The 27,996-nt window shown below is 38.5% G+C and overlaps 2 protein-coding genes and 1 long non-coding RNA gene across 6 annotated transcripts in view; 1 reads left to right on the top strand and 2 right to left on the bottom strand.

The window, feature by feature from the left end:
• Positions 1–14,655, bottom strand: part of YTHDC2 (YTH N6-methyladenosine RNA binding protein C2) — an 82,633-nt gene extending 67,978 nt beyond the window's left edge. Inside the window, exons 1-4 of one of the 2 annotated variants that reach the window (XM_054555116.2) lie at positions 14,226–14,655; positions 12,953–13,043; positions 2,777–2,973; positions 1,164–1,363 (exon numbers count right to left, since the gene is read on the bottom strand). In XM_054555116.2, the coding sequence (XP_054411091.1) occupies positions 1,164–1,363; positions 2,777–2,973; positions 12,953–13,043; positions 14,226–14,412 (675 nt within the window). In that variant the 5' untranslated portion in view covers positions 14,413–14,655. 2 annotated transcript variants of the gene reach the window in all.
• Positions 14,623–27,996, top strand: part of MCC (MCC regulator of WNT signaling pathway) — a 498,353-nt gene continuing 484,979 nt past the window's right edge. The window contains exons 1-2 of one of the 3 annotated variants that reach the window (XM_054554995.2): positions 14,623–14,877; positions 15,414–15,669. The gene's annotated coding sequence lies outside the window, so the exon portion shown is untranslated. The remainder of the gene's footprint in view (positions 14,878–15,413; positions 15,670–27,996) is intronic. The other 2 variants (XM_063723849.1, XM_054554996.2) reach the window with 2 other exon arrangements.
• Positions 21,844–27,996, bottom strand: part of LOC134761417 (uncharacterized) — a 65,368-nt gene continuing 59,215 nt past the window's right edge. The window contains exon 6 of the long non-coding RNA XR_010140009.1: positions 21,844–22,122. This is a non-coding gene — a long non-coding RNA (uncharacterized LOC134761417). The remainder of the gene's footprint in view (positions 22,123–27,996) is intronic.

The following is a 27,996-nucleotide window of genomic DNA, read 5'->3' as shown; positions in this document are numbered from 1 at the left end:
TGGGTCAGGCGTGGTGGCGGGTGCCTGTAATCCCAGTTACTCAGGAGGCTGAGCCAGCAGAATCCCTTGAACCTGGGAGGCACTGAGGTAGCAGTAAGCCGAGATAGCACCACTGCACTCCAGCCTGGGTGACAGACAGAGACTCGGTCTCAAAAAAAAAAAAAAAAACTCATGCTAAAGAAAGATCTTGTACATTGTCTTCAGAAAAAAATTTCATCATGTTTTTAATTATTCAGTTTTACAGGATCAAGTTTTAAGGATAAACACATATAATTCTGTAAAAATGTTTAAGTCCTTCAAGTAAAAAACTGGTAAAGTTTATAGTCAACTTCTCCTCCCACCTTGCTTTATCTACTAAGCCTATTAAACTAACCAATATAATCATAGGAAATTTTAGGCAATTGTCAAAAGCAAAATTATGTCCCTAAAAGAAGAAAACCTACAAATACTCTATTTATTATTTTATCTGAACCTCTATTAAAAGCAAACTAATTTTAGTAATTTTAAGCTGAAATGCTGCAAGAATGTACACAAGAGTCATATGATGTCATACTTACTACTTCCAATCTGTTATCCTATGAGTGAAACTTCATAAGGAGGTACTTTGATTCTAAAAATGCAAGTCAAACCTATCATATTAATTCCATTCTACAGTCAACTTTATATTAATATTTGTTATTACTGCTTTTACTTTGGTTCCTATATGCAAAATGCTATGCTAGGCATTTTACAGAGAGAATCTCTACACCTCACTGTGAAAGGTAGCAATTAGTCCCATTTTATAAATGAGAACTCTGGCTCACAGAGGTTACAAAAAGAGCCTAGAACTTCAATAACTGAGGGAACTGGAATCTAAACTCAAGGCCAAAGCCCATCTTCTTTCCATGATAACAAATCACTTTCCCACCTCTGTTTAAATAAAGGCCTAATGCACTAGTTTAAAAATAAGTAAATTATTTAAAACATTTTCTTTCTACAAATTCTCCAAATATATTCCAGTAGTAATTTATTTCTGAAATAACCATAACTATAATAACCACAAGTTTCTTTTTCTGTTTTTTTAAACATATGCAGTGTAAATTTGATATAAAATTATAATATGGGACTATATATATATATATATATTTTTTTTTTTTTCTATAAACAACAAAAAAGAAACAAACCTGTGTGGTCTTTCCAGACCCAGTTTCTCCTACAATCAAAACTACTTTATTTTCCTTAATTATTTTAACAATTTCTTCCTGTTTCTCAAACACTGGTAAAGACTGCCTAAAAGAATCAAATTCGGATTCTCCTCTTTTCACTGGAATCTGAGGTATGCCATTGTTGAGTCGCCCACTTGTCTTGCTCATTTCCCGGTTTTCTTTGAAAATGAATAAAAGAACAAAAAATGTATGATCAACACTGAAAAAGAAGTGTTAAAAATAAAAATAAGTAATTTTTTTGCCAAACCTAGAAAAACATGCCAAAAGAGATAATTTCTAACACAATTCCGTTCAAAGGTTTTCTTCTCTACTCAGTCTACATAAAGTTGTCAAGCAATATCTCAATTGTACTCTTACACATACTATTTTCATTGAACATGTTACAAATTTCAATATCAATTAGAAAGCGAACCTCTCAGACATATTTCTGGTACATAATGTTTAAAAATTGATAAAAATAAATCATTCAATAACCATTAAAAATAAAACAATCTTGATAATCTATATGATTTTTAGGCTTGTTATAAATTTCTATCAATAATTTCATGGAAAATTAAATTTTTATAGTAGGAAATAATGTACATTATACTTATAAGATCTGTCACGTACATTATGAAAACATACTACAAAAAATAGAAAATATCCCATATATGTTCAATGCTATACATGTAAGATTAAGTGATCAAATAGAATAATTATGTGTTAAATATAAGGGTCCTAATGTTAACAAATTTCCTAATGGCGTATTTTAGCCAACACCCACATTTAACTAAACAGATAGGAATAAAGAAGAGGTATGAAATGTTTTATATTCATGTAGCTCAAAATATGTTTGCGTGCCTATAATTAAAGTGCAAGTTCTTTGATATCTAGGACCACATATTTTCTATATTCTGCTGATCTATTCCAATAGGCAATAATAACTATGTAAATTTTATCACTACAGGCAATAAATAGTTTTCTTACTAGGGAAGTGATCTTTCCAAATAGTAAAATTACATCTTTATTTTATAACCCAAACACATTATCTATCTACCTTTGAGCAACTTAATGTACTGAAGACTCTGTCCAATCTCTTATCAGAGCTAAAGCCCCAGTTCAAAATCTCACTCATTAGTGTATCATGGCAGCATAATATAGGAAAGTCTAGTCCCTGGAGTCAAATACCCGCTCTGCAGTTTATTGGCTGGTTTGGTGTCCTCGAACAAATTATTTAATTCCTCTAAGCCTCAGTTTCTTCACCTGTGAAATAGGGGAAATTCTTACCTTGCAAGGGTTGCTAGGAGGCCCCATATAAAGGGTTTAGTATACTGCCTCATACACAGTTAATGCTCAGTAAATGGTAGCTATTGATATTATTATTAATACTAAAAAAAACACTTCGTTCAACTTAATGACATGCTTTAACACTGCACTTTGTTTCAAATTTTTACAACTCTTAATCATTTCTAACAAACTATTCCAATTGAGAAATCTTATTTCATCTAGGTTTTCGAAAATAAATCTAAAATGGAAAAAGAACAGTCATCAAATAATAGGGTAAATGAGGAAGCTCCCCAGAAAATACATACCAGCTTCAACTGCAAACACATTTCCTCTTTCTGTTTTAGGCAGAAGTTCTGTACGCTCTTTATTGGTGACAGGAAATCTCTGAATTAGGCTCCTAACAGCATGTTTTGTATTATGAGTCAAATTACAGGTCATCATTGCATGAGCTGTTTCTGATCCATCTTTCTTCTTCACAGTTAGGTATCTATTTGCTCCCTTTCTGAATATTAATAAAAATCATTTATTTACTATATAAAGTCAACTTGTTCACATATGATGTATGCCTACTTAGAAAATATGTCTCAAGCAAAACACTGAAAAAAATCAAAATGCTTTGGGAGAAGATGCTGAAAGTCCAAAAAAATTCAGTAAAGAAAGATTTGGGCTAAAGTGGCCATAAAACTATTTTCAATTAAAATTTCAAGTGCTGCAAATCCAATTTTAAGTCCACTAAAAAGGCTTACTTACCCTTAAGTGTAAAGTTTGTCTTTAGCAGACTTCATGGTAGATGAAACATCACCAGTTAATATGATACATGCTGGGAAGCATAGAGAGGGGGAAAATCAATCTGAACAATAGAACCTAAAAATGGTAATGAAAAAGTTATGGTCCATAGTTCAGACTAATATGTCCCAGTGAATGTTTCCACAGTATGTTGGTAATGAGACACTCCCATGAAAACCTGTTAAGAGAGCCAAGTTTCGTGGTTGGACCAAAAAAGCATAAATCAGCATTATTGATAAATAATTTCAGATGCATTTTTAATAAAATATTCTTCAACGCTTCTGGTTCTACTCTTCAATTATAAGGTAATGATGATTTGTAAATGTTCAAGATATTTACTGTAGGTATATTGTTTCCTCAACTGGTCCAGGACTGAGCATATCTTTTATGACTTCTATAGCTCTAAGAGTAGTAGGTATAGTGTTATATACCAGGAATTTCCCAGATGTGTTTTGAATGATTTCATAATACATGCCTATAATGTAGCAGTGTAATACTGATTAAGAGCTCAGGCTCCAAAGGCACACACACCTCAGCTTGAATCCCACCTGTACCACTTACTAGTTGTGGCACTACAGGTAAACTACTCAATGGCTCTGAGCCCAACACAATAGTAATATATACCTCAAAGGATTATTCATATGATTAATACATGCAAAGTGCAGTATCTGTTGCAGAGTAGACTCTAAATAAATGAAAACTATTATTATAGTCAGAAACAATACTATTTCTTAAATTTTAAGTTACCCAAAATATTTCATAAAATGTTTTGCCATTTGTTAATGTCACTATTATAGAAATAACCAACAGAGCCATACATACAATGAAAAATTTATAATTTACAAAGCAAATTTTATAATTTACAAAGCAAATTTTATAATTTTTCTAATTTTCATTAGATGTAAATTTTGTCAACAGTATCTTCACCATAAGAGTGATATCAAACTGGGGATTAACCTATACAGTTTTAGCATATAAGTTTTCTAAGTGAGGCTTCCAATTTATCAAGGTTTTTAATTTCTGGAGACTCCTTATTGAATATTTCAATGAATTATAAGCTTTCTAGGTTGTTATTTACTCCTTAACAAGTACTTGGTGGTACTTAAAATGATGCTATAAAGATGAAATAAAATTTAACCTGATCTAGAAGTTTTAGTTATTTCCATGATAAATTCAAATTACTGAATTCCAGAAATGTTCTCTGTAATAGGTTCTTTTCCCATGGACCTTTCTGAAATTAAAGGACAGTCATTATAGACTCAATAATTCATTCCCCTTCTGTGATGTTCATTTCATAAAGTTTTAACTATAAAAGGCAGGAAGTGAGCTGAACTGAGCACCACAACAAATGGTAGGAGGCCAGTATTCAGCTAGTAATAAACTTTCAACCAGTTACATGATCAACGGCAAATCATTTTACTTCTCTGACACTGTAAAATGGTTAATTTTAAAAACTTCATATTTTTAAGAACTCAAAGATGCTTTAATTTTCTTAAAAATCATCTCAGAAAGGTTTTGCTATATTTCACCTTTAATTGTATTTTATTCATTCACTCAATCATTTATCATATATTAAGTAAACACTGACTTTATGCCAGGCACTGTGGTAGAAGCCAGGAATACAAAATGGAGTAAAATATACCCTTTCTCAACAAGCTCACAACTGAAATAATAAGTTAGATTGAAACCTTCCTAACATAGGTTACCTAATATAGCATTTAGGTATTAAAAAAAACTCATAATAAGCAGATGGGACTACTTAGCCATTACCATTTAAAATTTACTGAATTCAGTTTGAGCACATATGGTAGAATGGAAAGATAATATCAACTTGATCATTTTTATGTTTTAGTAAAGGAGTCTACTTGTGCTTTTACTGATTATTCCTACCACAGTCAGCACCACAGTGACACTGATCTATCATAAAAGGATTAATGAAATTTTTGGTAAAATATTCACCTCATTGTTGTGAGGATGGAAACATTAAATACAGTAATTTGTCATACTATGTAAACTAACAAATTGAGATCTCCTTATTATGCTTTCATTCCAAGATAACTGAAACTGGTTTGATGATAAACACAGGAATCTTTTATACAAAGCAAAATTAACTAAAAACTAGCTGCACATGTGGAAAAGATGCTAGCTAAGTGAAATTCACAAGAGTTTTTTAAATAAAAGGTAAACCCCATATGCAATTTTGAAATATAAAAGTAAATGTAATAAAATTACAGATGAGAGCATCATAACATCTAACTTTCGAAAAATAAAAGTAACCGATGCATTTTGGCATTTCAATGGCTTCTTCCTTTGAAAGAAAAATGATGCTATAAGTAATCAAATTTGACACAATGTTAATATTAATCAATTGATTAATTTACAAAGGATGTTACTAAACATTTAAATCAAATACAAACATACGCCTCAATATTCCCTACTTGTAAATCTAAGAACAGTTTAAAAGATCAGCTGCAGAGCCCAAATCTGAAACGACTACTTAAAAAGCTCACAGACACCAGGAGTCTCTTAAAAACAAACAACAACAACAACAAAAAAAAACCAGGCATTCATTTGATGCCTAATAAGTACTTAATTTTATATTCCCTTAATTTATATTTCCATTAGGCAGACAGATGCAAAGATCTAGCTCCAAACCACTTTCTCCCCCATACTGTAAGACAGAATTAGAAATGTAGTAAAGTTTGCATTATACTAATTTGTACTTTTTTATGATTACCTAAAAACTAATAAACCAACCAGTTCACTTCATGTTGTCGCCAAACTGAGCACAGTTGCTTTCAAGGCATGGTCACTATACCTATAGTAAATTTATTTTTCTGGGTTTTTCTTTTTTTTTTTTTTGAGACAGAGTCTTGCTTTTTGCTTTCAAGGCATGGTCACTATGCCTACAGTAAATTTATTTTTCTGGGTTTTTTTTTCTTTTTTTTTTTGAGACAGAGTCTTGCTTTGCTACCCAGGCTGGAGTGCAGTGGCACGATCTCGGCTCACTGCAACCTCCGCCTCCTGGGTTCAAGCAATTCTCCCGTCTCAGTCTCCCCAGTAGCTGGGACTACAGCCACCCGCCACCATGCCTGGCTAATTTTTGTATTTTTAGTAGAGATAGGGTTTCACCATATTAGTCAGGCTGGTCTCGAACTCCTGACCTTAGGTGATCCACCCACCTCGGCCTCCCAAAGTGCTGGGATTACCAACATGAGCCACTGCGCCCGGCCTATTTTTCTGGTCTTAATGAACTACAAGCTAAATTGAAGATGATATTAGTAAAGTTTGCATTATACTAATTTGTACTTTTTTATGATTACCTAAAAACTAATAAACCAACCAGTTCACTTCATGTTGTCGCCAAACTGAGCACAGTTGCTTTCAAGGCATGGTCACTATACCTATAGTAAATTTATTTTCCAATAATACAAATATTGGAAGATGATATCTATCCAATATTTCTAACTCCTCAGAGAACCTACACTGCTATGAACTTGATGTGAACATCAAAAAATAAATTAGTTAAGTATTAACTGTGTTCAAATCCTGGCTCTGCCACTTGCTAGCTGTGTGATCTCAAGAAAATTACTTAACATCTCTAGGCTTTGATTGCCTCATCTGTTATATAGGTGCCAGGTGTTAAAATAGACTCTGCCTTATAAAATTTGTTAAGATCCATGGTAGACTGGATAAATAAAATGTGGTACATACACACCATGGAATACTATGCAGCCATACAAAAGAATGAGACTATGTCCTTTGCAGGAACACAGGTGGAGCTGAAGGCCATTATCCTTAGCAAACTAACCCAAGAACGGAAATCCAAATACTACATGTTCTCATTTGTAAGTAGGAGCTAAATGATGAAAACACATGGACACATAGAGGGGAACAACAGGCACTGGGGTCTATCAGAGGGTAAAGGATGGGAGGAGGGAGAGGATTAAGGAAAATAATGGGTACTAGGATTAATCCTGGGTGATGAAATAATCTGTACAACAAACCCCCTTGACACATGCTTACCTATGTAACAAACCTGCACATGTACCTCTGAACTTAAAAGTTGAAAAATAAACTATATCCACACTAGTACACAAATGGAGGCATGCTCTGTCATACATCCTGCTGCATTTAATGTATAAGAAGGAACCATTGGTCCTTGTTGCTCACTTCTGTGAACACAAAGTGCACTAAGGCCATGGGAGTCATCCACTTTCAGGTCAAGGTCTATCCTTTCCTTTGTAGTGAATACCAGGCCAGAGATGAATCAGCACCAAACCAAAGGCCCTCATCCAAATATGAGAATGCTGACTCCTTCTCATTAAAAAAAAAAAAAAAAAACTAAGAGATTCTTTTATTTTCAATAATCCTTATATTCTTGGGAAAACCCATTTTAAATGTGACCTAATTTTTTGTTTTATTTAGTATATTACATCTATGATCATAAGTAAGATAAACCCATAATTTTCATTTCTAATATTTTCTTTATCTGAGTTAGGTAGCAAAGTTATACTAGTTTCATAAAAATTAGGAGGTGTCCCTCTCTTTGATTCTCCAGGAAAAACTGAAGTAAAAATAAAACTATGTTTATTGTGCAGCCATAAAAAAAGAGTAAGTTCATGTCCTTTGCGGGGACATCGATGAAGCTGGAAACCATCATCCTCAGCAAACTAACACAGGAACAGAAAACCAAACACTACATGTTCTCACTCATAAGTGGGAGTTGAAAAATGAGAACACATGGACATAGCGGGGGAACATCACACACCGGGGCCTGTCGGGGATTGGGGGAAAGGAAAGGGAGAGCATTAGGACTAATATCTAATGCATGCAGGGTTTAAAACCTAGCTGATGGGTTGACAGGTGCAGCAAACCACCAGGGCACATGTATAGCTATGTAACATACCTGCACATTCAGCACATGTATCCCAGAACTTAAGTAAAATAAAATTAAAAAGAAAAGAAATTATGTTTATTGACTCTTTGATTTAAATTACCTCTGAATGGCATTTGTGTGAGTAAATTTCTAATCTTGATTAAATTTATATAACGAATTTTTTAAAAAACCATTGTTAGGATTAAATGATAATCCATTTAAAGCACCTAGCACAAGTATACAACAACACTTAACAAATGTTTGCTCCTGCCTCCTCAAGGAATGCAGCCCTGCTGAGATCTTGATTTTAAGTCCATGGGACCTGTGTTGTTGGACTTCTGACCTCCAGAACTGTAAGATAATTTTAGCCACTAAAAAAAAAAGAGTTAACTCCTGTTATTATTGGACACAGCAGGGATTCTTTTTAGTGGATAACCAAAAATTCACTACCTGAAAACCATTTTTCTTATTTTAGCTGGGAGGAGAGAGGAAGAATGCAGTATGCAACTTCCCAAGACAGGAGGCAAGATAGGCAGTAATCTAAATCTGAAAAGGGGAGTGTCCTTGTAGATTGGAGCCTTCTGGTCAGGGTGAATAGAGTACTTTGGTACTCTATTTGGTACCTATTAGGCAGTGACCTTAGCAGTCACAGAAGAAACTTGTACTTAGAAAAATCTACTTTCATATACTTCATATTTTCCCATTCTACAGATTTTTAACAAAGTTCATTTTGTAAAATCCATTTTTGTCTAACTTGGACTGAGAAAAATCGAGATGTGATTTTGTTTTCATTACAAACAAGCCAAAGACTTAGAAAAGTGAGCCTTTAGGACTAAAACAGTGACCTCAGTGTAACTTTAAACACAACCTTTAAAGTTGAGGAAAAAAAGTAAATAATGATGTGAAATTTTTGGTATGTGAAACCTGACTAGAATTTCAAAGAAAACTTTAGGATATATTAAAAATCACAAAATGGGGCTTTTACTCCAAGAATGTTTTCACTAAAAGACGAGCAATTACAAAAAATAATCAAAACAGGGCCAAGGCACACTAGCTCAGGCCTATAATCCCAATACTTTGGGAGGCTTAGGCAGGAGGATCACTTGAGCCCAGGAGTTTGAGACCAGGCTGGGCAACACAGCAAGACCCCATTTCTAAAAAAAAAATCTTAAATTAGCCAGACATGGTGGTGCATGCCTGTGGTCCTATCTACTTGGGAGGATAGCCTGACCCTAGGCGTTTGAGGCCATACTGAGCTACGATTGTGCCACTGTACGCCAGCCTGGACAACAGAGAAAGACTCTGTCTCTAAAAAATAAAAATAATCAAAGCAGGTAAAATTCAATTATTTAGAAGATGAAAAACAAAATCCATCACAAATGACATAATTCTGAAAGAAAGAATATCAAAAAGAAAAAACTGACCAGAAAAAAATTGAAAACTATCACACAAAAAGTCTGGAATCTATTTTTAAAAACTTATATAAAAAGCCCAAATAAGAGAATGAGTCAATGAGAGACTGGAAATAGAATCCAGGCTTTCTGCCCTTTACACCAGGTGGCCTCTCAAATATATACTAAGAAACTATAATATCAGACACCTACAGACACACACACACACACACACACACAGGAAAACTAACTTACTAAGTCAATAAAGTTAATGCTAGATTATTTTTTTAAAAATCAGCCAGGCCCAGTGACTCATGTCTATAATCTTAGTACTTTGGGATACCAAGGAGGGAGGATTGCTTGAGCCCGGTAGTTCAAGACCAACCTGAGCAACATAGTGAGATGCCGTCCTCTACAAAAAATAGAAAAATTAGTTGGGTGTGGTGGCATATGCCTGTAGTACCAGCTACTCAAGAGGCTGAGGTGAGAGGATTGATTGGGCCTGGGAGATGGAGACTACAGTGAGCGGTGAGCCATGATCATGCCACTGCACTACAGCCTGGGTGACAGAGCAAGACCTTGTCTCCAAAAAAAAAAAAAAAAAAAAAAAAGCGCAGTGGCTCACGCCTGTAATCCCAGCACTTTGGGAGGCCAAGGCGGGCAGATCACGAGGTCAGGAGATCGAGACCATCCTGGCTAACACAGTGAAACCCCATCTCTACTGAAAATACAAAAAATTAGCCAGGCGTGATGGTGGGCACCTGTAGTCCTAGCTACTTGGGAGGCTGAGACAGGAGAATGGTATGAACCCGGGAGGTGGAGCTTGCAGTGAGCCGATCGTGCCACTGCACTCCAGCCTGGGTGACAGAACGAGACTCCATCTCAAAAAAAAAAAAAAAAAAAAAAAAGTCAAAGGGTGACCAGAAAATTTCATGGATAAGTCAGGTACAAATTCTCATACAAATGAAAAGAAAGGATTTGAGAAGCAGATTCAAAGTGATTTATTTCTTTTTGTGAAAAGAAGAAAAGGCATTTGAAAATCACAAGGACCACTAAAAAAATATAGTACAAAGTTGACTCAAAGATGAAAAAGAGAGAGAAGGAGCTAGGGTATTTCATAAGAAGGTTTGAAAGCATTAAGGTTATAGGTATTAGGGACTTGATAAATAGGCAGGATTGCCTTGCTTCCCTTAGCATCTCTTCCCTTTTTCTTCTTTCTCTGGCTCTTCAATGTTTCCGCATTCCCCATTTTTGTCTCCATAACTTCCTTCTTGATTTCTCCTTCCCAAGATATTTATTCATTCCAGATCAGCTCTTACATGACTATGCTACTGAAGAGAAGGACAGGAAGTCTACTCTAATGGACTGCTTTTCTAAGTTAGCTGTTTAGAATGCAAGACCCATGTAACCATAGAAATGATGTAGCTACAGAACTGTACATTTATAACATGTGTTTCTGAGCACAGACCCAAAACCTCTTACTTGCAACTAGTAAACCCAAACAGTGCTAAAAACTGGAAACTTTTAAGTTTGCAGTAACCTCATTTGACATCAAATGTGATCACGTGATTAAACTGACATGAGGTTATTAATAGTCTCAGTGTGAATATTCATAGAATTTCCAGCAAATATATAAATGTGACTAAAGGTGATGGCCATATTTTATTAGGTAGATTACACAACATATTGCAAATATACCCAAATACCTTTCTAAAGTCTAAAAAATCTGAATCTCAAATATATTTAGCCCAAGTGTTTCTGGATAAAGTATTGTGGCGCTGAACTATATTTTTATGTTCAGGTGCAGTATTTTTACCTACCTAGTGGACTATAAGATGGGCACAGTCAGGAATCTAACCAACGTTCCAGCACTGGCCTTAGCGATGTTCAAAATGCACATTCACCTAAACTAAATCCCCTGTCTCAGTAATTTATCACTGTAGTAGGCAGTCATAAGCAAGACATTCCTACATCAGCTGCTTTCACTTTGGGACCATCTGAATATTTATTAATATATTTACTTAATAAAGTTTTGTTTTCCCTCTTCCTAACCTAAAAACAGGTAAGCTGAAATTTTATCCTTTTTTTCTCTCTATGTCAGTAGTTCTCAACCTGAGCAATTTTGCTCTCCAGAGGACATTTGGCAACCTCTAGAAGCATCTCTGGTTGTCACAACTGGGGTTAGGAGTGTTAGTGGCATGTAGTAGTAATGGCTACAGATGCTGTTAAACACCCTACAGTACACAAAACAGAATAAAGAATTATCCAGTCCAAAATGTCAATAGCACCAACAGTGAGAAAGCTTCCTTTATATTGATCCCACCATCCTTATTAACAAAATGAAAGCACCACAGAATTTTAGAGTTTTTCAATTTGGATGGCTCAAATGACTTTTCCCTCACTATAGCTCTGTGATCCTCCCAACAAAACAAAACAATTTCCTCCTGTACCACTTTTTAAAATCATTTCTAATCATCAGATCCTTGACTTGGTAGGAAAGAAAACAATGAACACATGCTCTAAAGCTTACTATTATAGTGCAGTAACAGTAAAAGAAATAAGTTCCATAAATAATTGTACTTATTATCTTTTGTACATCCATTTTTCAAATGAGATTTCATTTCTATCAAAAAATAAAAATATTTTTCTCAAGCAACTTCAACTTTTAAACTATTTTTTTTTTACATCTTAAAATTTACCTTTGAAAGAGTTCACAGCATGCCACACAAAAATATGTCACTCTGCCATAAGGATTATTTTGAGCTGAAGGCAATCGAGAAGAAGCAGACATAAGAAAAACTCTGCTTTCCCCTGCTTTACCAGAAAGGGCAGGTTATTCTTAACAAGAGAAACCACTCTAGACTCTTAATAGAGACAGCACCAGGGGAACCTACATAACCAACCTTGCTAAAAGAACACATATCTTCCATTAGTTTCCCCATATATACCTTCCCACAATTTACTGCACCTACAAGTTCAAAGTCCTTTTCCTTTGTCTTGTCATTTTTTAAATAAATTCATTGTTCTTTATTAAGATGCCACATAAGCACCATGTTTGAGTTACTATCGAGTTCTCCCCTATGTATGCATGATGCATGTCTTAATAAGCTTATGTTTTTCTCTTGTTAATATGTCTTTTATCAGTCTAATTTGCAGGGTCCCAGCCAAGGAACCTAAGCTGGGTACAGGAAAAAGCATTTTCCTAGGGAAAAACAAAACAAAACAAAAAAGGGGGGAAGAGGTAGATAGAAGGAAGAGGAAAGAGTTGAATTTGGTACAGACCTGAATCTTTTATCTACATAGGATACAATTAAGAACGTGAAGTTAAAACAGTAATAACTACTTAAATGTACTCAGAAACATTTCTCACTTTTTTGGGCAAATAATCTTTTTAAAAAAAAAAATAAGAAAAGCTACCAGCTTACCCTTTACTTTTAGAGACCAAACCAAGAGACTGACTGAGTCGATGAATAAAGGCTCTTTCAGTACTGGTCAAAGAAGAAGGAAACTCCATTTCTACACGGAAAAAAAACAAAGTAGTAAAATTTGTAGATAGGCAATTTTCTCTCAAGTAATACACACAGATACAAAATATGAAAAACATACATAGACAATCAAATTTATTATACTTTATTTGAGGTTAACTTTATATTTCATATTCTATTTTACGTAAATTAATAAAATTAATATATTTTATTAATTCAATAACTACTGAATGTCCACCAGAATTCTGATATTAATAAAAAGACAGCTATGTATTAAACCTAAATGTGATAAAGGCCTCTGATATTCACCAAAAACGACTCCTCTTACTTGTTATGGAATTTTGAGTTGGTATAATGACTGAACATATTTAACTTGGTCCCTACTTGTTTAGTTAACAAAATGTTTCTTTTCTTCAATGATGAGATATGTTCAAATACTATGAATTCTCAACATGAAACTCCATTGTCTTTGCTTTCAAAACTGTATAGAATTCGTATTTCACTATTTCAGAGGGATTTGTTATATATTGCTGAGGCTTTCTCTTTTTTTAATGTGAATTCAGAATCTGTCTAGAACATTCCCCATTTTGGACTATAAGATTCCAGAGTAAGAGGTCCCCTAACTAAGCCAGCAGGTCCGAATGAGCCCTCAACATACTGTACAAGTCACCACAGGTCAGTTGCTGGTTCTGCATTATATGACCCAAGACAAGTGGCTATTTAACCTCAAGAGGTGTGGAAGATGCTTCGTGTGCCAAACAAGTTTAAGTGGGTGGCATGATGCTTCAGGGTTCAAACGGTACTGCTGGTGCATTTATTTATATGTTTGATTTCTTTCTGCTCTTCTACATCTGTAGCTTAAACGTGCAACAATTAAGGTGACACCCCCTTAAAAATTTGTTTTAAGGGTTAGGGCTAACCAATATCTGAAACACGGTGGCTTAACCGCCCAAGACTGCTGAAAGACGCGGCGGGGAAAACACTTACAGCTAGGGAGCAAAGTGCCCATAACCCCACTGTTTCGCAGAGCACCTCGCATTCCACCGCAGTGCTAACAGCCGCGTTCTAGAGCCCGATGCCGCCGCTAAGGCCCGCCCCGGACGGGCGGTGCCCTCTTCGGAGGCACCCCCATCACTCGGTGGGCCGCGGTTTGGGGGGCGCTGGGGTGAGGGGGTGTCCTGACTGCCAGCACGGTCCCTGTCCGGAACCTCACCTCTCTGGTCCCCGTATCGGAAGCGCTCCAGCGCGATATTGACTGCTATCTTCACCTCCTCATCAATGCGAATGTCCTTCAGTCCCTTGGCCCGGCCGCCGCCCCCAGGACCACACGGCGAGGGGCCGCCGCCTCCGCCACCGCCAGGAGCCGGCTGCCGCGGGGAGACGCTGCTCGGCCTGGACATTGCCCTGAAGAGATGGTCTCTCCGCACGGGAGCGGCCAGGCCTGCTGGCTGACAGCCAATGACAGAGACCGTGGGACTCCGGGGCCACTACCAGGCGGCTCCGCAGACGGCCTGCGTTAGGCTGAGGTCACCGGAAAGCCCTCAGTCACCACAACAGCAGAAGTGAAGCCTGCGCCGTTAATATCTCGGCGAGGCGGGGAGCGCGGGCGTAATGACGTCACCAGGGCCTGCGCCCGTGACCTCAGCGCGGCCGCCGCTGCGCGCCTGAAGGAGGCTGGCTGTGGAGCTGTGGTGTAGTCCTCTTCCCGCGCCGCCCACCAAGAGTCGCTCCTCATCTTCTTATTCACTCACTTGCTACCTCGTTTAGTCCTTCATTAATTCCCGCAGTAAGCATGTATGGGCTCCTACTGTGGACCTGGCACTATGCCACGCCTTCGATATACATTGGAGAACCAGAGAGCCAAGGTTCCTACCTTCATGGAGTTTATATTCTAGTGGGAGGAGGGTTGCCAGATTTAGCAAATAAAAATACAGAATGCCTAATTAATTTGCATTTCAGATAAAGGAATAATTTTTAGTGTATATATTTCCTAGCAATATTTGAAAAAATATCATAAAAAATACATATACCAAAAAATGAGCGACTGTTAGGTGTCTTGCATTCTTCCCTTTTCTGAATGGGAGATTTTAATGCAAGTATGCCACCCTTGCTCTATCACGCTACACAGGGTAGCTGAGTGGGGGCAGGTAGGTAGTACATATTTACATACTTCATGAGTTACCTGGCGATGAGGATACACATCTGGATCTAATAAAGAGAGGACTGTGTATCAACAACAGATCCCGGATGCAGTGACTAGATAGAATTCCAGGTGTCTGGGGAGGGTATATGTGTATTCTGTGTGTGGTAAGAAGGGGGCGGAATATTTGGTGACAAGAAGTATGAACTGTGGCAAAGAATACTAATACTCATCAAAATATGTTTCTCCTTTTCTTCCTAGGTGTTATATTTCCCAACTCCCCTGCAGTTACCTGGGGGCCACATGGCTGAGTTCCGGCCATTGGAATGTTGCTGGAACTGATGTATACCACTTCCAGGATTGGTCTATAACACCTTCCTTGAATCTTCCCTTCTCTGCCTTTCCTGGTCTTCTGGAAGTTCTTAGGCAATTGTGGAACCACTAGATAGCAGGTTCCCGATTCCCTAAACGAGTGTGATAGAGTGTCCTCACCAACCCACACTGGAATATGACATGGGTAAGAAATAATTCTTAGTTGTGGTAAACTGCTGAGATTTGGGGAGATTTTTTTTGTAACATTATGGTAAATTGTTGAATTCATCAAAGGTATGGCCTTTGATGAATCACGCATTCCTGTGTTCACACCCTTGTATTCTTCCTTCCCACATGGACTGTGTCCTTGGCTATGTAACTTGCTTTGGCCATTGGGACATCAGCAAATATGAGATAAGCAGGGGCTTGAAAGGTGTTTGTGCATTAAGGCTTACCCTGTTTTGCTGCTGAGAATTCTTCTTCCACAAAGTAAAGAAGCTTAGGCTAGCCCACTGACAACTATGGCCCAATCATCCACCAGCACCAAGGGCAAGACATGAAAAAGGCCATAATGGAAAGTCTAGTCTCAGAAAAGCTGCTGGATGACTACAACTCTGTAAGCAACCCAAAGCAAGATTAGCAAAACCACCTAGCTAAACATAGTCCAAACTGTTGACCCACAGAACACATAAACAAATAAAATGAATATTGCTGTAAGCCACTAAGTTTTAGGTTGGGTTTGTTACACAGCAGTAGATAACTGATACAAAGAGTTAGCTTATTCTGACTAATATATTTGTACAATGATAAGACTGATCTTGGGCATAAGTGATTGGGCTGAGAGAACTGGCTTCACCAGTTCCAGTTTGTACCCAGTTGCCTAAGAACTGGGGTCATCAACATCTTGATATGCTTGTAAACAACTTGTGGCATACAAGCATGCCACAGCACAGTGGTCTGGAGACTGCTCTCTTCTCGTCTATAAAATTGACCTGGTAGAGTAATAAAGTCTTAAAATATAACCAAAATTATTTTATTATTGATGCTAGGGATATTTCCTCCCACCCTTTGCTGCCTCATCACCCCTACTTTGCCAGCCCTCCATCTCTTTCTCTCTTGTTCAGCCAGGTCATTTAGGGTTTATTATTTGGGGGAATATTGTCTTAAGTTCGTTTCGGTTCTCTGGAACTGGAAGAAGTCACATAGTAATATACCAGTAAGTTGCCAAAAAGGATCCTGAGCCCTGCTCCTCTTGGGGAGAACAAAACAAAAACCCTGAATGGTGTGGGAGATCCTGGAACAGAATGGCCTGTGCTACTTTCCCAAGGGAAGGCCAGAGAGGCAGCCCAGGAAAGAAGGTAGTGTGGTGTGCCTAGGCAGGTGAGGCTCAGTGTGGTATAGAGCAGCAGAGAGTTCCTGGTGCCCAAGAGGTGTCCAGAATTGGCAGAGACATATGCCAGACCTGAAGGAATCACACAGTTGAGAATAAGCAATGAATGACTTAACGGTGACTTATGTTGTTTGACCACCAAGGATCAGAAACTCTTTCCCACACTTGCTAATGCCTTGATACTCCATAAGTCCCCCAGAACTTGGAAGCAAGCCTAGGGAAGAGTGGTAGCCCCTGAATTAACTGAGGTTAATTACAGAGAAACTAAGTTCTTTCATACCTAAATCTATGGAATAAAATTTGTACTTAAGTAATTGTAAAACTACTTCCAGCACTATCATTTTATATACATATCATAATATATATATCGAAAAATTGGTGTTTTTCTATACCCTGTGTATGTATCTACCTGTCTACATAGTAATCAGCTTACATGTATATTAATATGGTTAGCCACAAGGTGACACTAGAAAGCTATCTTTTGCTTATGGTTCTAGCTCTTGACCGTCACTGATTTTCATAAACGGCTTCTATGAAGTATTGTATTAACAGTAGTAATCCCTTCCAGGGGCATTTTCATTTCAATAAGGGAGATGGCAGCAATGAGGTTAATAGGAGGCAATGTTCATATTTTAAAATCATAAAAATAAGACTCTCTGGAAGAGGCTATCAACTAGTTTTTATTCTTGCTCTTCTTACCCACTCTCATGTGATAGGATATCCCAATCATTACAAAAAATATCAAACACTAATTTATTCAACATCCATAAATAAAAAATGTAAATAGAAATAGTCTGTTAGATCTTGGAGCTTAAAATTAAATGACTATTTTTACAGAATGTGCCTCAAAAACATCTAGAACATCCTTAAACCATCTTCCAAACACTAAAAGCTCAGTCCAAGAATGTGAACACAGTAGGTCAGCAAATACATTGTGTAACTCACTGAGCAATTGCTATCTCATGTTGGGGATGACTGAGAAGAGGAGGAAAACCATCCCTTCCAGGAAGTCTTGCTTATTTGATTTATAAAGGAGATACAATTTAAAGGATTGCATAGGAAAATAGGAAGAAAAGGTTTGGAAAAGCTCACAGGGAAGAAGTTTTTTTTTTTTTTTGAAACAGAGTCTCGCTCTGTTGCCCAGGCTGGAGTGCAGTGGCGCCATCACAGCTCACTGCAAGCTCCATCTCCTGGATCCATGCCATTCTCCTGCCTCAGCCTCCCGAGCAACAAGAACTACAGGCACCCGCCACCACATCCAGCTAATTTTTTTGTATTTTTAGTAGAGACGGGGTTTCACTGGGGTTTCACTGTGTTAGCCAGGATGGTCTCGATCTCCTGACCTCATGATCCACCAGCCTCGGCCTCCCAAAGTGCTGGGATTACAGGCATGAGCCACCATGCCCAGCCCATGGGAAAGAACTTTCTAAGCAAAGGAGTAGTATATAAGAGAAAGTATCATGTCACAATCTCAAAAGCCCCTTATTGAGAACATGGAAAGGCAGGTTGAAAGGACCAAAGAAGAAAGCAGTGACACTAAATGATCAATGTGGATCTAGTTTATGGTCGGATAGCAGAGGAAATTTACCTACTGGGAAGTGGAACCATTGCATGGTTTTGAAGACAGGAGGGATATAAATTTGTCCGTTGGCATATGTCCTTATGGAATTTCAAGGAAACCATGCTCTTGGGATGCATCAAGAGTAGGATGTTAAAAATCAAGTGTAGAAATGATGACACTTTAAAGAATTTAACTGTGGTAGTAAAAAGAATCAGGTGAGAACTTATGAGAGGACGCTGCAGAGCTGGGAGAATGAAGACCCCTAAGCTTCTCCTTCAGGAGACTTAAGAAGAACTCAGAGATGAAGAGGGGGAGTCTATTCATGGAGCTGTCTCCTGGGACCCTCTGAAGAGAACATCAAAAACCCACTGAAAACAAAAAGGTTATTGCTAAATATTTAATGTTTCTGTTTTATGAAAGGATTCAGTTTTTAAAGCATAGGCAAAATTTACCCATGCAGATAGCTAAAGAGGAATTGAATACATTTTTCCGTCGCTTGACAGTGTATTCATATCCCACAAAATAAGGATTTTATTTTCCCCAGGGCACACTTAGTATTTTGTAAATGTAGTACTTTATTTCTTACTGATATTTTTCTTCAAAATATTCACAAGCAAAATTCTGGTAATCACTGAATTGGGGTGATGGTTATACTGGCCTTCTTTATACTATTCTTTTTACTTTGGGGTATGTTTGAAAATGTTGACAATGTTTTCAAAAATCGTTAAGAGTCTTTCTAGCCCCAAAATGTATCAACTTAGTAAACGTACTTATGCATTTGGGATAGGTTAAGACAGAAGTGTTCTTTCAGGACATGCAACTACCTGGTTTGATTGGATCATCCACAAGTAGTCAACTCCAGCAACAGCAACAAAGAAAAAACAGCCTGGCATTTGGTCAGGGAGGAATACTGTTCAGGAATACTCCCTTGGCAGATGTTTTGGGGACATTTCTTTCATGTTTAATTTGGCAAATTGACTCACAACTAACACTGAAAAGGAAAGAGACCACATGATTGAAAGAAGATTATATTAGTCACCTCAGGCTGCCATGACAAAATACCATAGACTGCGTGGCTTAAACAACAGAAATTTATTTTCAGCAGTTCTGAGGGCTGAAAAGTCCAAGATCAAGGTCTGGGAAAGTTCAATTTCTATAGAGAGCCCTTTTCCTGGCTTGCAGATGGCTGCCCACTTGCTGTGTGCTTACATGGCCTTTTCTTAGTGCTTGCGCTCCGGCAGCTTGCTGTCTCATGTCTCCTCTTAAAGGAGCACCAATCCTGTCTTGAGTGTCCTGCACACTCAAGTGTCTCAGCTTGAGTCTCTCAACTAACACTAATTACCTTCCCATCCTCAAGTACCTTCACATTGGAGGTTAGGTCTTTAATATATGAGTTAGAGGGGTGGGGACACAAACTCCCCAATCTGTTCCCCAAACTTAATCCCATCATCTTCCCTTTCCTGTAATGACTGGTCCATCACACAGGGTAATGGGGCCCCAAGAGGTGCACTGGAGTCACACTGATGCCTCCACACTCTTCTTCAGCCCCTTCCTCTCCTCTGGCCCATAACACCTATTTAATAGACTGTTCCCACAAAGTTTTCAGTCAATACTAAGGACTGAGTAGTCTTCCAAGGACATTTCCACTTTAACACAGGAGTCTTAAAGAGGAACCTCCAAAATGCAAAGAAATAAAGCTCTTGTAATGTAATTTCTGGAAATGCTATAGCTAGTGAGGAGTTTGCAAATGGGATTCCATCTCATTATGCCCTGAATCACTGCATGGAAGTGGCCACTACTCTCTGTTTGTGAGACTAATCCTTGTCAAGAATTAGGTAGCACATGAGCAGAGGATAGTTTTGACTTATTGGTTATTCTCCAAAGTAATGAGCAAGTGAAATTTTAACTATGGCAAATAAATCATAGAATTTTAGAAATAGAAGGAACCTTTGGAATTCAACTGGATCATTTTACAAATGAGGAAGTGAAAGTATAGCTTGGCTGGGTGTATTGCCCAATACTGTGTAGTTACATGAAGATCAAAGACTAGAATACTTTTTATGACACCATTTCACATCATTGCTCCAGTTCTGCCCCATATCATTAGATATCAAGATCAGCTTCTGGCAGCACACCCTCAGTCTAGACCAGTTAGCAAAGAGGTGGTCAAACAAGCCACTTCCTCACCAGCAACGCTTTATGAGCCTTAGGCAACCACTTTTGCACTTTTCATGCTGTGTTGGGTCTCAAAAATTGGTTTGTGGCTTCCTTTTCAAATAAGTCACGCATATTGAATTGCCAACTGTTACCACCCTACCTTTTGTATTCATAATTCACAAATGTAGGCAACCTCTAGGTAGGTTTTCAATCTTATTGTCTCCATAACGATCAACACACAACTGATAAAACAAGCACCAGTCTCTTACTTTCGCAGACTCTTGAGAAGGTCCCTGACATTAGAGAGATTTATGGGATCAATGGACAAATGCTAGATTTAATAAATACTTAAGATACAAAGCCGCTGTATCTATCTCTTGGATCCCTTCTGATTGCCCAGTGTGGAGATCATGGTTCTTGCAACTTCAGGACTTGACTGCTGAGAGGAGCCAAGAATGTGGAAACAGTGTAGCCCATTTATTGCTTCCATGTTGGTCTGAGGTTATGCGAAAAAAAGGTACTATCAGCCCGTGGTTGGATTAATAACAAGGAAGAGCATTAAAGCTACTTTGAGACTTTTTTCAAGTTTGCACTTTGGAAAATTTCAAACCTCAAGTAAAGAGAATAATGGCCGGGTGCGGTGGCTCACGCCTGTAATCCCAGCACTTTGGGACGCTGAGGTGGGTGGATCATCTGAGGTCAGGAGTTCAAGACCGCCTGGCCAACATGGTGAAACCCTGTCTCTACTAAAAATACAAAAATTTGTCGGCCATGGTGGCTCATGCCTGAAATCCCAGCTGCTCGCGAGGCTGAGGCAGGAGAATCACTTGAACTCGGGAGGCGGAGGTTGCAGTGAGCCGAGATTGTGCCACTACATTCCAGCCTGGGTAGCAAAGCAAGACTCCATCTCAAAAAAAAAAAAAAAAAAAAAAAAAAAAGAGGATAATGAATCTCCATGTACCCATCATCTAGTCTCAACAGTCTGCCATCCTTGACCCAGGTGTACCTCCACATGCTTCCCACCCTTACTCAATTATTATCATTTTAAAGTAAAATGTATATACATTGAAATGCACAATTGTTAGCTATACAATTCAGAACTGGACACCCTGTGTAGCCCACACTCCTATTGTCTCCTTTTGGGTATACTTAAAGTATATATAAGTCAGTAGATAAGGAACAACTTTTCAGCTGTTCTCATTTTCAAGTCACGAGGCATTCTTGGGGGTGTTCCTCACTTGAGAAATTCTTCCCTTGTGCCTCCCCTCATCCCATCTCAACACTGGAAGATCAAGCCACATTTGTCTCTGACATTTGTTTTTGACACTGTTTGCCTCTGCACATTGGCTCCAGATGTCTACCTGACTTCTTAGATTTGAGAATCCAAATGAGATTTCCAATAATTTATTCACTGGCTCCATCCATCTAAGATAAACACCCTGCTCCAATCCCCTCCCAGAACTCAGCAGCCTAACTCACTCTTGACTGCTTTGCCTGGTAGAGGAGATAAATGAAGTAGGTTAGCCTTCTTGGTCCACCGGGGGAACACCCTGGAAATAAGAAAGAGAATGGGAGGTACAGAAATAAAATGCATTTCTTCCTAATCACCCCAAGTATACTGAATAGAAGGTGAATGAAGTAGAGAGAAATAAGGGCAATGCCTCAAGTCATTCCTGATCAAAAGTAAGGAAAGAAAAATAAAGCTTCTGAGCTAAGAGTGTCAAGGTGATTGTTCTTGCTATAAGTATCTTTCCCCTAGAGCAATGTGTGTTAGACAGGTACACAACCAGATATACACTGTTTTTATTGTGTCCAGAAAAAATACATGCATAAATGAAAAGGTTTTATGAAACAATATGTGACACTGCAAGTCCTGTGAGGAATACATTTCAAGAGCCCCAGTGGATGCCTAAGACTGAGGATAGTATCAAACCCATATACATTTTGCTTTTTCTATACATACATACCTATGATAAAGTTTAATTTATAAATCAGACACAGTAAAAGATTAACAACAATAGCTAGTAATAAAATAAAACAACGATAACAATATACTATTCACAATTTCATGAATAGAAGATTCATTTTTACTGTAGATCTTTGCAACCTCAGCACATGATTTTTGTTTTCATTCCCTAAATTGAGAACTTTTACCTTTTCACTTAAACGAAGCCCTTTACCGCTTCACTTTGGCATATCCAAATTTTCAGCATCCCTTTTCTTGCACTTTGGGGCCATTATTAAATAGAATAAGGATTACTTGAACACAAGCACTGTGATACCAGGACAGTCGATCTGATAACCTAGACGGCTAAGTGACTAATGGGTGAGTAGTGTATACAATGTGGATACACTGACAAAGGAAGGATTCACTTCTCAGGCAGGACAGCAGGGCAGTGCAAGATTTCGTCATCAGAACTGTGCACAATTTAAAACTTATGAATTGTTTATTTCTGTAATTTTCCATTTAAGACTTCTGGACCATGGTTGACCATGGAAAGCAAAACTGCAGATAAGGAAGGACTATTGTACTAAGTTGAATATATGCAGATATTTTCTATTTCTCTAGTTCATGTTTTATTTTTTTTCTCTAGTTCATGTTTTTAAAAGCCTGGCCACCACTTACTAAAATAATTTTGCAACCCACTGATGGGCTGCAAACTGCAGTCTGAAAACCGCTGCCCTAAAGATTTGGTATAAGATGTTGGAAAGGAGCTCTTTTCTCTGGAGTTCTTGGCCTGACTGTTTCCTTCATTAGAAACCTGTTTGATCCTTCATAAAGTATGGTTGCTCAGTTTAAATCCAAGATACCTATGTTCATTACAGGAGATGATATTTAGCTAGGGATTATGTAAAGTCAACCAACATATAACACCTGACAGGCATAAGGCTCCTCTTTATAGCCAGCCCCACCTACTAGAGCTAGGGTAGAGGTGGCTGGAAAGCCTGTCATCATGTGAGGTACTGAGAGACTGATGACGATGCATATCCCTGCACACACTCAGCCTGCCTCACATAGTCCCTATTGTGTTTGCCACATCCTTTAGTTCTAAGAAGAAATGCAAGCACATTAAAAATAAGAGGTGCTGTGTATGCAAAGAAAATACCAGGCCCCCCTCTCCAGAGATTTGAATCTAAACCCTGTATGGCTAACTTCCTATATCTGAACCCAGAAAGAGAAATAGAAAACATTTTAAAAGGAGGATATGATGTTATCTGATATCCAGCAATAAATGTCTTAAAAATATCATGATGTACAGCCTGATCCAGTTTTATAATACTAAAAATTATAATGGCTGTGTTTCATTGGGCTCTTCCCAGTGGTCCAGTGTGCTTTGCATTATTTCCTGGAATTTAGTAATACCTCTATGAAATAAGTGATACTATTACCCCCATTTTACAAGTGGAAGAGGGATACAATGAGTATCAGTTGGGGCCCTAAGACCTACAGCAGTGATGGGATTGTTATTTTTCCCAATAAACTTCCTCTTCTAAGAGTGCCCCTGAGGCCAGGAGCAGTGGCTCACACCTGTAATCTCAGCACTTTGAGAGACTGAGGTGGAAGGATCATTTGAACTCAGGAGTTCGAGACCAACCTGGGCAATATAGCAAGACCCTGTCTCTATTTAAAAAGAAAAGAAAAAAATGAAAATAAAGGAGTGCCCCAGAAAGAGAGGCCCACTGGAATCGCAGAGGAGCTGCTTCCCAGACATACACAAAGAAGTGGATTCAAATAGCTCAAGATGAACTGTGATGAACATTAAGGTGCACCACCAAGTTCTCCCTTCAAGAATGGACTTTTTGGGGTAGGTAGAGCATGATAGCTGATTAGAAGCCTTTAGCAATTGTCACCTCCACAGAAACATCAAATTGAACAACTACCTACACAAAAAAAGTAACTTCATAAGAACCAAAAATCAGATGAGTAATCGCAGTAACTGATTTTGACATCATATTAAGGAAACATGCACTGTTAAGAGGAAAAGAAAGACAGTTTTGAATCCCCTACACCACCCCTCCCTCATCCCATGGCAGCAGCTATTTGGTGTGGAGAGAGAATCTGTGTATTTGGAGAAGGGAGAGTGCAGTGATAGTGGGACTTTCTTTCGGAACTCAGTGCTTCCTTGTCATGGGAACATCTATTTTTTTGTGGAAACATGGGGCAGAACTCAGCTGACACACTTGGAGGGAGCATTTAGATCAGCCCTAGCCAGGGGGAATCACCCCTTCCAGCAGTTGGAACCTGAGTTCCAGCTAGCCCCATCACTGCAAGCTAAAGCTCTGGGGCCCTAAATAAATTTGAAAGGCAATGTAAGCCACAAGGATAGCAATTCCTGGGCAGATCTTGGTGCTGACCTGGGCTCAGAACCAGTGGACTTGGGTTATACATGACCTAGTGAGACAGTTGGGATGACCAAGGGAGTGCTTGCATCACCCCTCCCCAACCCTAGGAGGCACAGCTCACAGCTTCAAGAGAGACTCCTTCTTGGGGAGAGGAGAGGGAACGGTAAAGAAGACCTTGTCTTGCAACCTCAACACTAGCTCAGCCACAGTAGGGTAGAGCACCAGGCAGAGTTGTGAGGCCCCCTAGCTCCTGGATGACATTTCCAGATATACCCTGGGCCAGAAGGGACCTGCTGCCTTGAAGGGAAGATACCAGTCCTGGCAGGATTCAACACCAGCTGACTAAATCAGCAGTAGTAGCCAGGTTGTACTTGTCATGGGCCTTAGGTGAGACTCAGAACCATGCTGGCTTCAGGTGTGACCCAGCACCTTCCCAGCTGTGGTAGCTAAAGGAGAGACTCCTTTTGTCTGAGGAAAGGAATGGGAATAATAAGAGGACCTTGTCATATAGCTTGGGTACCAGCTCAGCCATAGTGGCATACAGCAAGCAGATACCCAGGGTCCCTGATTCCAAGTCTTGACTCTTGGACAGGATTTTTTGGATGTGCCCTGGGCCAGAGGGAAGCCACTTCCCTGAAGGAAGAAACCTAGGCCTGGCAGCATTTATCACAAGCTAACTCAAGAGCCCTTGGGCCATGAATGAAAACTTGTGATAGCCAAGCAGTACTCCTTATGGGCCTGGGTGTTGGTGGCCATGGGGAGAGACTCCTCTGCTTGAGGAAAGGGGAGGGAAGAGTAGGAAGGACTTTGTCTTATGACCTGGGTGCCAGCTCAGCTACAGTAGAATAGAGCACCGGGTAGATTCCTAAGGTTCCTGGTTCCAGGCCCTGGTTCACAGATGGCATCTCTGGACCCACCTGGGGCTGAGTGGAACTTGCTGCACTGAAAGACACAAGCCTGGCTGTATTTGCTGCCTACTGACTGTAGAGCCCTTGGGCCTTGAGTGAACATGTGTGGTAGCCAGGCAATGGTCCCTGCGGGCCTTGGGTGAGACCCTGTGCTGTGGGTCTGACCCAGTGAAGTCCCATTGGTTGTGGCCGCAGTGGTGCTTGTGTCACCTCTCCCTCAGCTCCAGACAGCTCAGCACAGAGACAGACTCTATTTGTTTGGGGGAAATTAAAGGAAGAAAACAAGAATCTCTGCCTGGTAATCCAATAATTCTCCTGGATCTTACCCAAGACCACCAAGGCAGTACCTCTGTGAGTCTGCTATGAGTCTGCAAGAGTTACGGTGCTACTGAGCATGGGGGTGCATCCTAATGCAAATATGGCTGCAGTGACGAAAGACTTAGATAACAACACCAAAATCCCTTTGAATACTTGGAAAGCCTTCCCAAGAACAGGTATAAACCAGCCCAGACTCTGAAGACTACAATAAATACCTAACTCTTCATTCTCAGAAACTGATGAACATCCACAAGCATCATGCAGGAAAACATAACCTCACAAAATTAACTAAATAAGGCACCAAGGACCAGTCCCAGAGAGACAGGGATATGTGACCTTTCAAAAAGATAATTCAAAATAGCTGTTTTGAGGAAGCTCAGCAAAATACAAGGTAACACAGAGAAGGAATTCAGAATCCTATCAGATAAGTTAACAAGGAGATTAAATAATTAAAATCAAGCAGACATTCTAGAGTCCAAAAAAGCAGCTGACATACTGAAGACTATATCAGAGTCTCTTACTAGCAAAATTGATCAAGTAGAAGAAAAAATTAGTGAGCTTGAAGATAGAACTATTTGAAAATACACAGTCCAAGGAGACAAAATAAAAAAGAATAAGAAACGATGGAGAACATGTACAGGATATAGAAAATAGCCTCAAAAGGGAAAATCTAAAAGTTATTGGCCTTAAAGAGAAGGTATAGAAAGAGAGAGAGTGATATTGGGACAACGAGTTTATTCACAGGGATGATAACAGAGAATTTCCCAAACCTAGAGAAAGATATTAACATTCAAGTACAAGAATGTTATAGAACATCTAGCCGATTTAACCCAAAGAAGACTACCTGAAGGCGTTTAATAATTAAACTCCCAAAGGTTAAGGATAAAGAAAGGATCCTAAAAGCAGCAAGAGAAAAGAAACAAATAACATACAATGGAGTCCAATATGTCTGGCAACAGACTTCTCAGTGGACACCTTATAGGCCAGGAGAGAGTGACATGACTGCTGAAGGACAAAAATTGTTGTCCTACAATAGTATATCCAGTAAAACATGAAGGAGAAATAAAGACTTTCTGAGACAAACAGAAGCTGAGGGATTTCATTAAAACACAAAACATGCCCTAGAAGAAATGGTAAAGGGAGTTCTTCAATCTGAAAGAAAAAGATATTAATAAACAATGAGAAATCATCTGAAGTATTACAAAACTCACTGGTAATAGTAAGTACACAGAAAAACAGAATATTAAAACACTGTAATTGTAGTGTGTAAAGTACTCATGTTTTGAGTAGAAAGACTAAAAGATGAACCTATCAGAAATAATAACTATGACTTTTTAAGGCATAGACAATATAATAAGATATAAATAGAAACAGCAAAAAAGTTAAAAAGTGGGGGATTAAAGTATAGAGTTTTTATTAGTTTTTGCTTTGCTTATTTGTAAGTTTGTTTATGCAGTGTTAAGTTGTCATCAGTTTAAAATAATAGGTTATAAGATATTATTTGCAAGGCTTATGGTAACCTTAAATTGAAAGACATACAACAGTTATACAAAAAGTAAAAGCAAGAAATTAAAATATGCCACCAGAGAAAATCACCTGCACTGAAAGGAAGATGGAAAGGAAAGAAAGAAGCTAGACAAGACCAAAATCAACCAGAAAACAAATAATGAAATGGCAGGAGTAAGTCCTTACATATCAATAATAACATTGAATATAAGTGGACTAAACCCTCCATTCAAAAGACATAGAGTGGCCAAATGGTTAAAAAAAAGAAGATCCAGTGATCTGTTGCCTACAGGAAACACACTTCACTTATAAAGACACACATAGACTGAGAATAAATGGATAGAAAAG

The sequence above is a fragment of the Pongo abelii genome, chromosome 4, assembly GCF_028885655.2.
Source record: "Pongo abelii isolate AG06213 chromosome 4, NHGRI_mPonAbe1-v2.0_pri, whole genome shotgun sequence".
NCBI classification, from domain to species: domain Eukaryota; kingdom Metazoa; phylum Chordata; class Mammalia; order Primates; family Hominidae; genus Pongo; species Pongo abelii.
This window is presented reverse-complemented; position numbering and strand designations above follow the sequence as displayed.